The sequence below is a fragment of the Centroberyx affinis genome, unplaced genomic scaffold, assembly GCF_046629955.1.
Source record: "Centroberyx affinis isolate AG114_WGS23_722 - 3 ecotype Tasmania unplaced genomic scaffold, CSIRO-AGI_Caff_v1 ptg003640l_1, whole genome shotgun sequence".
Lineage (NCBI taxonomy): Eukaryota > Metazoa > Chordata > Actinopteri > Beryciformes > Berycidae > Centroberyx > Centroberyx affinis.
In genome coordinates this window covers 27,501-40,497 of record NW_027281549.1, presented here as the reverse complement: position 1 = coordinate 40,497, position 12,997 = coordinate 27,501, and the positions used below count along the sequence as shown (strand labels likewise).

Genomic DNA, 12,997 nt, shown 5'->3' with positions numbered 1-12,997 from the left:
AATTTCTCACACTGTGTGCTCTTGCTATTGCAATTCTTTTCATGTGCGAACAGAAGTAGGTCCTTGACAAATTTTGCACCCTGATGGATGGCTAAAGGAAGCAGAGGTTTAGAGGAAATGATCCTCTGGGATTTGGTGCTCACTTGTAAATGGGCATGGCGATGTGTTCCATGAAGCTGATCTGCAGTTCAGGGATGTAGGCCTTCTCTCTATCCATCATCTCACTGGGCCTGTTCCCCATGGCTTTCTCCTACACACACACACACACACACACAGACACACACACACACACACACACACACACACACACACACACACACACACACACACAAAAACACAAACAGAGATGAGTGATGAACTCAGGGACAGATGCACAATTACGATAAAATGACACACACTTCAAACACTCACTATTGAAATATCACACATCAGTTAGCAGCCAGTGTGCTGATACATACCAGGTCACCTTGAGAGAAGAACTCTTTATAAATCAGCTCCTGTAAACACACAGAAAAGCACAGAAAACCTTTATTGTTCACATGGATTTAGTAATGTCACACATTAAAGCAATGGACATTAAAATAGAATACCAATCACTTAGGATACATACTATGGCATCTTTTTTTCTTTTATGTTATTTTGGAACAAACCAGCTGTAGGGTGGGCTGTTTTGTTTTTAAAGTCATCTAACCATAAAACCATTTTAAAATTAAAACATCAGAAGGTACTGGGCTTCAAGTTACGACTTCATACGCTATCCTATGTGTAGCCGGCCTAACCAAATCCATGTTTCTGGTTTTGGGAGAGAGTTGTTTATAATAACAAATATTAATTGGACTCTCCTGGACCATATCTAGTTCTTAGATAAAGTGATATTCCCCTTTAAGATACACGTTTCAGAAACCTTTTTTTCCTCATTCATATTCTTGCTAGGAAGAACGATATGCAAAACCAGCTGAGCCGTAGTAGTAGTCGGCTTGTGGAATTTCCATCAATGAATACAATAGAAATGTGCTTTAGGTTTTTGTAGTAGGGATTATAGTGCATTTGCTGTAGGTGCCGGGTGTATGGAGATTTAGGATGTAGGATTTAGGACAAGGGTCAGAGGTTTGATGTTGAGAGGGGGTAGACCCAGATTAAACATAATCCTATAGTGGAGTACAGTTTCATGGAGTAGAACATGAGGATATGGGTTGAAATGTTGTTCCCTGCTGTGTGTGTCAGCAGTTCATAATCTTTTGGGTTTCAACAATAGGTAAACCTTGGCTGTTTTGTCATAAAGACCTATAGGATTGCATTGCTGACAACAGGAACTACAGTAGCACTATGGAAAAATCTATTGTTACTGCATGAGCTAACTAACCCAGAGACAATATCTGAACCCAATACAACTACTACAACTGATATTACACTAATGATACTAATGACACTAATGATAATTGTTCAAATTATAATAATCATTGTAATAATAATGAGTGATATTTGTATTATCTAATAAACTATATTTGTCAGACAGTGTAGTGCAAACCCCATAGTAGGCTGTTCACAGGAGTACGATCTAAATATCTGAGTGCTGATTCATAGCATTATGTATGGATTGCTTTTGCTAACACCATTTTGTTTCCCCAATTGAAATAAACCTAATGCCCTCTATTGCAGCCCCAAAATGGCTGTTCATGGCAAGCTATGAAGTGAAAGCAAAGCATTGGGTTAAGATAGGGAGTATTTCATTCCAAAACAAGATATTCTGAAAAATGCAATGTAAAAAATGTATGATGGTAAAACTGATCATGGAATATCATTTACATTAGTAGTTATTTTGAGGACTTTATGTACAAAATAGCATTTTTTAGGATGGGATCATCTGCTTTTTTTTTTTAACAATATGTCATAAATCCAAAAAATAAACGAGTGTTTCTAAAGTCATGGTTCGGGCTGAAACGCTTCATATAGACATTGCTGTAGACTTTGAACTGACAGCGATCTTGCGTGTTGTCTTCCAGCCCTTGGTCTGGTCTGACAGGTCACATGATGTCATCAGCAGGCACAACAGCATGGAGCGGTGGGTCCGACTCTTTGGGTTGTATCCATCTGAAACACACACACACACACAGGCACACACACACACACACACACAGACAATCAAATCCAGTTTAAACTCTCATTATCGTAAATCACTTTCTCTGAACAGCTTTTCCATACTGCTATTGCTGAACTGTGCTGTACACCAAGATCTGGGAAAATCACTGGGAAAATCATTTGGCAAAAACTCTTTAGCTTTGCCATACAATGTCTGATTGAAAGAGTAATTGATTATCATGAATTGTATTCAGTGTCCCACACTCACAGATGCCCAGCCTGTATGTGCTCCTAAGACTTTCTATGAATAGTAGAAAATAATCAAAATCCACAATAAGGGATTGTGTTAGTTTAGGCAAGTGTAGTTTTGTGTATTAAGAGGGAATTATATTTTTAATGGCATTTGGACACAGTACCCTCTGTGTTGGCTGAACTGTGCTGTAGACCAAGTTTGACATGTTGCACACTCTGTGGTGTAAAGCAGTCGCCAGCTAAGAGGTTATTAAATGTCCTTGAAGCACTTTAACAGCTCAAAATTGATTCCACTGAGGAGAACTCCACTCAGGGTAACGTATAATTGATTGCATTCAGGCGTAGCAAACTACTGGCCAGGAGGTTATAGCCAATTATATTACATAAGATTGCACTGAGCAACTGTCTCTTTAAACTTCGAAGGGGGAAAATAGTCCAATAAAATTATCAGAAGAGTAAGAAAGCCATTGATGGATACTGCAAGGGGATTTTGGAATTTGCCTTCAGAGCTATGCCAAATAAGATATGAAATAGTAGGAAAACATACTGGTAAGAACATGGGTATATACTGTAATTCCACCAACCATATATTTATCAGTGATGATTTAGCCGATGGATAGATAAATGCTATATCCCCAGAAAGAGATGGGTATACTTGTGGTTCACAACTTGGGATCATCACAAAACGATGGCATATTTCTAATACACAATATGGTATCTTGTTAATGTCCTTTGAGTTACGCTTTTCTCTTGTGAAAAGATTACAGCTTCTAATCTTAATGAACTAACCTGAAAAGGGAAAATAAAAATCACACTTTGGTGTCACAGTACTGGACTCTGGAGTAAAGCATCCCTTTGCTGTTAGGGGTCATAAGTGAGAGAAGTTGACAGCAGCTGCTGTACACGGCTGTTGATTCACACTTGACTGTATTACTGGTACACACCATCAGCCATCTTCTGAAGGTCCTTGAAGATGCGAAGATGGTGAGCCAGGTCTGTGGCCAGAATGATGTCTCTCATCAAATCCAACATGCGCTGGTAGTCCTGAAAAACATAAAAAAAATAATATTAATATCCACATAAAGTGATATTATTTAGTGAATGAAATCTGTAAGAGAGAGAGGGGGGGAGAGAGAGGGAGAGAGAGAGAGAGAGAGAGAGAGAGAGAGCGAGAGAGAGAGAGAGAGAGAGAGAGAGAGAGAGAGAGAGAGAGAGAGTATTGATTGGGTAATGTGTGAAGGACAGACATCTCACCTTCCTGGAGAATTTCTCAAAGATGTTGCAGCCATGGGTGTTCAGAATGGCAATGGCCTGGGCAAAGTGGTGTCTCTATCATAACAAATAGAACATGAGAGGAAAATGTATGAATACATTTGAAGTGGGTGTTTCTCAAGGAATACTGAGGCATGATGCAACACAATGTAAGACACATTGAGCAATTTACTGTAAAAGACTGGTAGTTAGTATTACAGGGATGTTGAGTTTGATGTTTGGCCACTAGGTGTCATACTAACAACAAGACAAGCTCTCAGCCTGTGAAGTGGGTTAATGATGAACTCCTGTCAGAGATCATCATAAGGTGAATAACCAACAATATAATAAAAAACCCCAATTATATTTTCAGAACATTTATATGAAGTCTACATCTACTTTCTATGATCTATACTATAAAGATTTATGTCAGCTTAGAAAGGTGAGAAAACTGGGTTTAGGCCATAGGTTTAGGTAGGTTTCCATTCAACCTTCCCACATTTCTGTATGTGATTCAGATTCAGATCCAGATTCAGATTCAGAAACTTCATGACAGAAAATTGTCTTTGACGTGGCTCACAAAAAAAGACTTAGAAAAACATACCACGTAAAAACAAATAAACAGACATAAGGGTTAAAAACATACATAAGATTAGAGGTAAAAGTAAGTAAAAGTGCATGTGGCAACGTGCAAATATGACAGTGTGCGAATGTCTTTCATTGTTTGTTTAAAATACTGATGGCTGTTGGGATGAAGGAGTTCTTATAAGTGTAAACGGTTGTGAGTTTACCTCCATCACAGATCCCTCTGAGCTGTAGAGAGCAGCCAGCACAGATTGCTGAAAACAGAAACAGACACACAAATGAGACACAATCCTTTAATGTACAGTATTGTATTGTTTCAAATGAAACAGAACCCTGCACTGAATAGCACTGTATTGTATTAGGCTACTAGAACCTGTCACCTCTGTTAGGAACTTTTAAATAGAAATAAGACAAAACAAGTCGTCAAAAAGATGATTGACCTTTGTTGTTAAATGATATGTGCGCTTGGAGTTTTGCATTATTGGAGTGGCATAGAGCAACAGTTAATATACACATGCTCTCACATATCACTTTCCCATTTGTGACACTAAGAAAATACTTCTTTGAAGTTTGTATGTTGAAGTTGCATCTAATACCTTCTGTATGCTCTGCTGACGAGTGCAATTTTCCACTGGATTTAGGTCTAAACTGATGTTAAATAAGCTAATATTTTAAGTTGACACACAACAGTTGGAGTTGAACTTTATGATTAATGTTTTATGCAGTAGGTCTTATGTTTAAATCTATCAAGCTTTTACTCTACAGCCTGCATGTGTGTATGTGTGTGTGTGTGTTGGGAGGTTTAATGTTCTTATTCGAGGCACCAATGTCACGTCCTCCCCTTATTCTCCCTGTCTATTCTCACTTCATGGTACACAGTCTAATAAAGCATAAACTATAAACTTTATGCATGTTCTTACCGAGGCGACCTGGAAAGAGTTGTTGGTGCCACGGTGGTCCAGGTCATGGCACATACAGGAGACGAAGAGGGCGAAAATCTCTATATCCCTGGAGAGAGAGAGAGAGAGAGAGAGAGAGAGAAGACAATCTTGGCACCACAATCTATACTGAGATTCATTTATTTTAAGTGTTTGAGAGTTTAACCTTTGAAGTACAGTACAGTGTAAACTCACTCGAGGTAGTTTGACAGCCCTAGGTTTTTGTACAGCAGGTAGCAGAAGTGTGAGACGGAGAAGGCGTGCATCCAGTTGTGGTAAGGAGGGTCCCTGTAGCCTTTCTTCACCATCAGACAGAACCTGTCGCCAAGGCAACAGCTAAATTATCATCTTCTCCCCAACCTGTCACCACTGACACACTCTCAGCTGTGAACTGAGCTGAGAGTGTGTCAGTGGTGACACAACATTGTAACATTTGTCACTGGAGCTGTATCGCTTTGATGAAAAGATAGGCATGGGTCTGAAAAAAATATTATTATTACGGTTATTATTAGTAGCAGTAGTCGCAGTAGTCGCAGTAGTAGTAGTAGCAGTAGTAGTAGTAGTAGTAGCAGTAGCAGTAGCAATAGTAGTAGTAGTAGTAGTAGTAGTAGCAGTAGCAGTAGCAGTAGCAATAGTAGTAGTAGTAGTAGTAGTAGTAGTAGTAGTAGTAGTAGCAGTAGCAATAGTAGTAGTAGTAGTAGTAGTAGCAGCAGTAGTAGTAGTAGTAGCAGTAGTAGTAGTAGTAGTAGTAGTAGTAGCAGTTGTAGTAGTAGCAGTAGCAGTAGTAGTAACAGTAGCAGCAGTAGCAGTAGTAGTAGTAGTAGTACCAGTAGTAGTAGTAGTAGTAGCAGTTGTAGTAGTAGTAGCAGTTGTAGTAGTAGCAATAGCAGTAGCAGTAGCAGTAGCAGCAGTAGCAGTAGTAGTAGTACCAGTAGTAGTAATAATAGTATACAAAATGAAGTTGCAGTAAGAATCAGTCCCCACCCCACTTTCTTAACCTTTCAGCATAATTCTGGCTATTTTCAACCTGGACCTTTTCCGTCATACCGACTTATTCTGACCAAAATCTCGTCAATTGCTTCACTATGGAGCTGCACACAGCGCAATACAGTCCCACAGGGCTAATGGGCTCAAATCAACCCCAAAAGCACCCAAAGCATTTTTTTTCAACAGATTGACGCCACACTATAGTGAAGCAACTGACGAGACTATCATCAGAATCATTCCGTATGATGGGAAATGATGGGAAAATAGGGTCTGGGTAGGAAATGGCTGGAATTATCCTTTAACCACAGAGAGGAAAAGAGCAAAAACAACACCAAATCAGAATCTATGGATCAACTGAATGACACAGTTAGTTCAAAGTGTTATAGAGACAAAAGGATAGGAAGACACACACACACACGAGCTCACTATATATGAATGGACTGAGTTGTCACACCTGGCGAGAGTGTGCATGTCGATCTTGTATGTGTTGATGAAACCCATGTCTTCGCACATGCTGAGGATCCCCTGCAGACGCACACAACAGGACAATATTAGGACAGTGCTGATACTTTATTTCTGTCTCTTTGTCTCTCCCGCTGTCTGTCTCCCTCTTTTTCTCAGTTACACACACACTCCCCCCCTTCCTACCATGGGTGTGGTGTCATCAGGTAGGGAGCGCGGTGTGTATGTGAACTCAGCGAAGCAGGGGTGGATCTCCATCACTGGTTCAATCCCCAATACCAGCTGTTTAGTCACCTCCTCCTCTGATACCTGCAACATACACGTACTGTAGTGTAACTAATACTACCATCAATAAATACAATGTGTGTGTGTGTGTGTGTGTGTGTGTGTGTGTATGTGTGTGTGTAATGTGTGTGATATATACATGTGATTTTACCTTCATATGGTACATCATCATCTCATTGGCCAGGTGGGATCTGAACTGAGCTTCATGCACCTTCTTGTAGAGCAGAGACTACAGACACAAACAAATCACCATGACTACCATCAACACATCAATACAACATTATAAACATTTACCAAGCATTTTAATATGTATTATTGTTGTAGATACATAATTACAATATGACCATATTGGAAAAAAATAAATAGGAAGATGATTGTGTGGTTTGATTTGAGAGGTTTGATTTGAGCTTTCACACCCAAATGAGCTTGATTTCAAAGCAACATCAAATGTTTTGAACCAGAAATGTCAACCATATCGCCAGAAAATTACCCAGGGGCCCTGTCACCTGACCTCAGTGTTTGTCTCCTATTCATTGTCAATCATGCATCTCCAACATGTGCTGTTTGATGATATAACAGGGTAAGGTTCTCTTTTTTGTTTATACCTGCTTGTCTGTGTATGTATACATGCTTGAGTGAGTGTGTGTGTGTGTGTGTGCTTGAGTGCCTGTGTATGAGTTTATCTTCAAATGGCACATCCACGATCGTAGGATTAACATGTGAATTCTCATTTTCAAAAGGCTTTTCAACTGCCACTATTGCTATTTTGATGCTAATGTACAAAACGATATGGCTCAAACTGAACTTACATTTCAGTACTTCAGGGAAACGCTCCACTCATGCCACACCATACGCCATGATACAGAGTGTGCACATATAATGATAAGTAAGTGATAAATAATGCATTGAGCTGCCCTCAAGGCAAGTATCTTGCCAATCTTTATAGTTTGTAGATGAACTATCAACTATCTGCAGTCATTCGAAGGTCAGACTTTACAAGAGCTACTTAATATGAAGGTGAAAATGTCTTGCATTTGCAATACTGATGCAATAATATATCATCATCATGGTACTTTGTAGCTATTTAAATAAATCTGTATGAGAGGCTTTACTCTCTGTCTTGGTGTCTCCATTTGAATTCAGTCTCTATTCCAACTTCTCACATTAATCATTTTTGCATCTTTGTATAAGAGCAGTTATACAAAGGCCATACAAATGTCCTTTCAGTTTCTGAAAAAAATTGATGAGTCAATGATTGATTGAATGAATTTATTAAATTCTTTAAATTATTCAATCAATTGCCTTTGACTGCCTGGGGTGAGAGATGAGCGGTTCCATTGTAAGAGGCAACAGAATTCAATACAATTAGATTGAATCTATTTGAATTAGTAATTCCACTACGTTCTGGTGAGAAGGTGAAAGTGACTGTCATGAGCTGGAGTCATATGCTGACAAAGTTTCATCATCAATCAAAGTTTGACAAACTTGTTCTAACTTTTTGAACGACAGAGAATACAGTCATGGATAAGTTGTTGAAGGTACTGATAGATATTTGCAAACAAAAATCTCTAGTTATAGAAAAGCCTCTGTAATTATCATCACAATCATCATCATCATCTTCACAAGCTGTATAAAGTAATTCAGCTAAATGTGTGTGAATGGCTCTGCAGCAGTCATACAATACCTATACACCATAAAAGCCAGTCATCACAGACTGAATCTCTTTGAATTTCTCCTGAGAGTTTGCTCCAGTCTGCCTTGACCGGGCGTTTTACTACAACTGAAGCAGTAAACTGGTTTGAACTGGTTCCATTTTTTGAGGTGTGAGGGACTCATAATGAAGGATATCCTGCATATGCTATTATCTTCGTAAACTTTATTTTATTTTGTATCTGTGCAGCCAGGTTTAGTGTTTCCAAGTGGGTATACAAAGGATACATTTCAACACAAAACACTCTTTAAAATGAATGTTTTGCAGATGCAGTAAGGAAGAAAAGAAAAAAATGCAGTAAAATCTGATGAATGATAATGAGTCTCTATAAATAATGAAATACATTTCTGATAGCAATTGCATCAAAATCTGATGAGAAGGATCAATGTGATAAAAATAATAATACTAACACTGATACTACTACTACTATTATTACTACTATTACTAATACTAATCATATTGTGTTTTGAGAATTAAGTCAGACCGATAGTTTGGATGAGGGTAAAAATGAAGAGAACTCATGGGTAATTTTGATACGATAACATATTGTCATTGTTTGATTTTGTGGCTGTTTTCATCCAGCCAAGCTTAATACTTGTAAAGCAGGGCTGTAATTACATAAAGTTAAATTAGTTACTTTGGAGGTGAGGTGAGGTGAGGAGAGTGAAGGTGAGAGACACCCACCCACAGTGGTACAATAATACATCATTTTCATCTTTCTAAAGCTATTTTTGCACCTAGTATTCGATCAGGCTTTGTGCTTGTGAGCAGCCTTTAAATATACAACGCTCACTAAATTAATCAGTGAGGGTGAAGGTGAATGGGATTAGCATAGATGATGTAACAATACATATATTATATACAATACGTATATAAAATCAAGCTGTGTGTGTGAGTGGTCTTGTTGACTAGCCAGTACTGTATACAGTGAGCCAGTGTGTATGAAGGTGAGCGTGGGAGGAGAGACTCACGTGGGCGATGCTGATGCCACAGTAGATGGAGAAGGCTGTGGCCAGGTCCTCATCGAAGCGGTTGAACCACGGCCCGTTGGTTTTATTGACCAACTCGGCCACCCCAATCACCTCTAGGAGAGACAGAGGAAAGGAGAGAGAGAGGGAGGGAGGAAGGGAAAGGGAAAGAGGGAAAGACAGAGCGAGGGAAAGAGAGAGGAAGGCAAGGAGAGAAATCAAGTGAGGCAAGAGGGAAAGAGTTAAGACAGGAGAGGAGCGAGGGAGGGGAGTGATGGATGGAGCAAGAGAAAGTCGAGGATGAGGACAAATGGAAAGTGGCAAGGAGCGAGATTTAGCAAGGGAGGAGGAGAGGGAGGGAAGAAGAGAGTCAGGGATGAAAAACTAAGTAATATAATGTGACAATCAGAGGTGCAGAACAAGGTTTGTATCAATCAGAGATCAGAGCTTCACATCTTAACAGGGACAAACCGCACAGAATCTAATATTTGCCTGTTTGGACAAAGCAAGAATAGGGAACATTATGAAAAATGAACTATAGGAGATTTCTTACGTATGTTGTAAGTAAGATACGCACTGAAGAAGTGTTTGCTGCACTGCACTTTGACATTTAGCCAAAACAAAGGATGTAATTTCTTTCTTTCTAATGCTATTTTGGGAGAGCACCTATAGAGAAACCTAGCTTGGATGTTAGAGGGAAAAAGGTGAGAGCAGGTATGTTATTGCTGATATTAAGTGGGCACCTCCCATTACAGATGCTGGAACTGGAACAAAAATGACTTTTTTTATTATTATTATTATTTATTTGGGGGGAAAAAACTGTAAAAAACATGAGTCCTTAATGTATATTGTATTTCATTGTACCTGTTAAATGAATAAATACATTTATGAAAAAAAAAAAGAAACAGGTTGGTGTGTGTGAATGAAGACGACCGGTCCTGTTTCTATACCATTGTTCTCATCTTTGATGGGGAAGCAGAGGATGTTGCGGGTCCTGAAGCCGGTGCTGTCGTCCACTCCGCGGTAGAACAGAGGGTGGGAGTAGGCGTCCTTGATGTTCAGGATCTGACCCGTGGTCGCCACATGGCCCGCAATACCCTGGTCTGCTGGGATACGGAACTCCTTCTGCACTCATGCATGCGCGCACACACACACACACACACACACACACACACACACACACACACACAGAGACACACACAGACACAGAAAATTGTTCATGTCATCATGTACATCAACACTGTGAAACACATCAGCTGATGAAGATTAAACGAGTGAGTGAGTGAGTATATGTGTGTGTGTGTGTGTGTGTGTGTGTGTGTGTTGTACCTCTTCATCACTAACTACACCTCCATCAAACACCTTGGCAACCAACTCATGGCTGACACGATCCAGCAGGAACACAGAACAGCTACGGAGAGAGAGAGAGAGAGAGAGAGAGAGAGAGAGAGATGAATGAGGGAATGAGTGTTGTCTGTGTATCATTAATTTTATTTTATCTTATTTTATTTTATCTCAATTCATTTCGTAACCTTTATTAAACGAGGCAGGTCCATCAAGAACAAATTGCCAAATGATAGCCTTTGCCAATGAAGGGAGATAAAAATGTTTGCAATATACAGACACACGCGTACACGCACACACACACACACACACACACACACACACACACACACACACACACACACACACACACACGCTGAAAGATCCCTCTGACAATCAATCAGAGTGCTTACATCTCTGCATCACTGAGGTTCCTGGCCTCCACTATAATTTCCTGCAACAGCACTGACACATCATCTGAAAGAGAGAGAGAGAGAACCAGGTTGAGAGAGAGAGAGAAAGAGAGAGAGAGCATAGTTAGAGAGCATACAGTGGAAGGACAAAGAGGTGAGATAGAGAACAGAGAAAGAGAGAGACGCAGGGGCAGAAACAAGAACGAATGAAAGGAAAACAGAGCAAGCAGAGCACACACAGACAAAAACAGAGAGATTACACCATGAGTATTGATGGATCAGCAGTACAAGCTGATATAAGCTTTTGTAATCAACAGCAATGTACAGTTGGAGGGAGTTTGCTTTGCCAGTGGATGAAATCCTCCCTCTATCTCTTTCTTGATCCCAGCAGCACACTGTTAGTTGTCTCACTTCTTTATTGGAAACTACTTGCAGTCATGGTGATTCATCAATGACTTAATCTGCTGTTTGCTCTTATTCCAAAGTGCTCTAGATAAAAACGTGAGCTAAATGTCTAATTGTAATCATAGGGGAGACAGGTGGGGCCATTGGTTTTAACGTCCTTTTGCAACTGATTTTATGGTTATGATCCTCATGTGTAATCACCTTTAGGGTCGGGAATACCTCATTCAATTAAGTTGCACCCATCATTTCACAGGGCCATTCCTTAAATATAGCCCATTAACACAAATTATCTTACAACCACTGCAACCATTGCAGTAACGCAGCCAGATTGAGAGAGAGAGAGAGAGAAAGAGAGAGAGAGAGAGAGAGAGAGAGAGAGAGACACAGCCAGATTGAGAGAGAGAGAGAGAGAGAGAGAGAGAGTGGAAGAAAGACTTACCCAAGTGGGTGAAGAGGTTCTTGGCCACTTGTAAGAGCGCCTACATAGAAAAACAGTGGATTTGAGAAGCTCCTTAGATGACAACCTCATGCATATTTATGTATGCATGTGTGTGTGTGTGTGTGTGTGTGTGTGTGTGTGTGTGTGTGTGTGTGTGTGTGTATGAGCGAGTGCTATACCTGGCATTCCACTTTGAGTTTCTGTTCCTTCTGGAAGGCCAGAGTTGAGGTGAGGACCGTGGAAGTGTAACAGAAACAGTGCTGGATGGCATGCTCATCTGCCTCTGTGTGTCTGCAGGAGAAAATACACAAACACACACACACACACACACACACACACACACAGACAAATGAAACTCATGTACCATTTTTAACACATCCACATCTCTAGTTAACAAACAACACTTTGACACCATAGGTTATGTTGTGTGAACATGTGTTGCTAGTAATGTAAATTTTGAAACAAGTAATGTACTGTGTTTAACTGGATTGACAGATGTGTTGAAAAATGTCACCGACTTTTGATATGTGGTAATGACTTTCAGAGAAAATCAATATTTTCAACAGACTGAGCCAGGAGGGAATTGGACCAACCCAGTTTCCTGTAGGTAGTGATTGTAACTGTCACTCTCCTTCAAAAGCAAACGGTGTGTGAACTCGACAGCATTAAGCAGTCAAATGAAGAGTGATGAGCCAAATCATCTGCAGTGATGCCAATGATTGCCTACAATTAGCTTTCATCACCTACAGGGGGCAGTGGCACATTACTTTGTTGAAGGCAGGAGCAGAGTACAAGTCCTCTGCCTGAGAGCGTGATTGACATTCAGTTGAATTACACACAGCGGTGGTTCTCAGTCCTGGTCCTCAGGGTCCAGACTATCAGGTTTTCTATCCTATCAA

The 12,997-nt window shown here is 40.0% G+C and overlaps 1 protein-coding gene across 1 annotated transcript in view; it reads right to left on the bottom strand.

The window, feature by feature from the left end:
- LOC139661889 (cGMP-dependent 3',5'-cyclic phosphodiesterase) overlaps positions 1–12,997 on the bottom strand; it is a gene marked incomplete at its 5' end in the record, with an annotated part of 38,614 nt that overhangs the window by 4,337 nt on the left and 21,280 nt on the right. Inside the window, 17 exons of the mRNA XM_071540460.1 lie at positions 144–250; positions 459–497; positions 1,979–2,091; positions 3,276–3,375; positions 3,586–3,660; positions 4,374–4,421; positions 5,088–5,175; positions 5,301–5,423; positions 6,547–6,617; positions 6,741–6,863; positions 6,991–7,068; positions 9,522–9,634; positions 10,469–10,643; positions 10,848–10,929; positions 11,255–11,318; positions 12,099–12,138; positions 12,278–12,389. Of these exons, the coding sequence (XP_071396561.1) occupies positions 144–250; positions 459–497; positions 1,979–2,091; positions 3,276–3,375; positions 3,586–3,660; positions 4,374–4,421; positions 5,088–5,175; positions 5,301–5,423; positions 6,547–6,617; positions 6,741–6,863; positions 6,991–7,068; positions 9,522–9,634; positions 10,469–10,643; positions 10,848–10,929; positions 11,255–11,318; positions 12,099–12,138; positions 12,278–12,389 (1,551 nt within the window). The remainder of the gene's footprint in view (positions 1–143; positions 251–458; positions 498–1,978; positions 2,092–3,275; positions 3,376–3,585; positions 3,661–4,373; positions 4,422–5,087; positions 5,176–5,300; positions 5,424–6,546; positions 6,618–6,740; positions 6,864–6,990; positions 7,069–9,521; positions 9,635–10,468; positions 10,644–10,847; positions 10,930–11,254; positions 11,319–12,098; positions 12,139–12,277; positions 12,390–12,997) is intronic.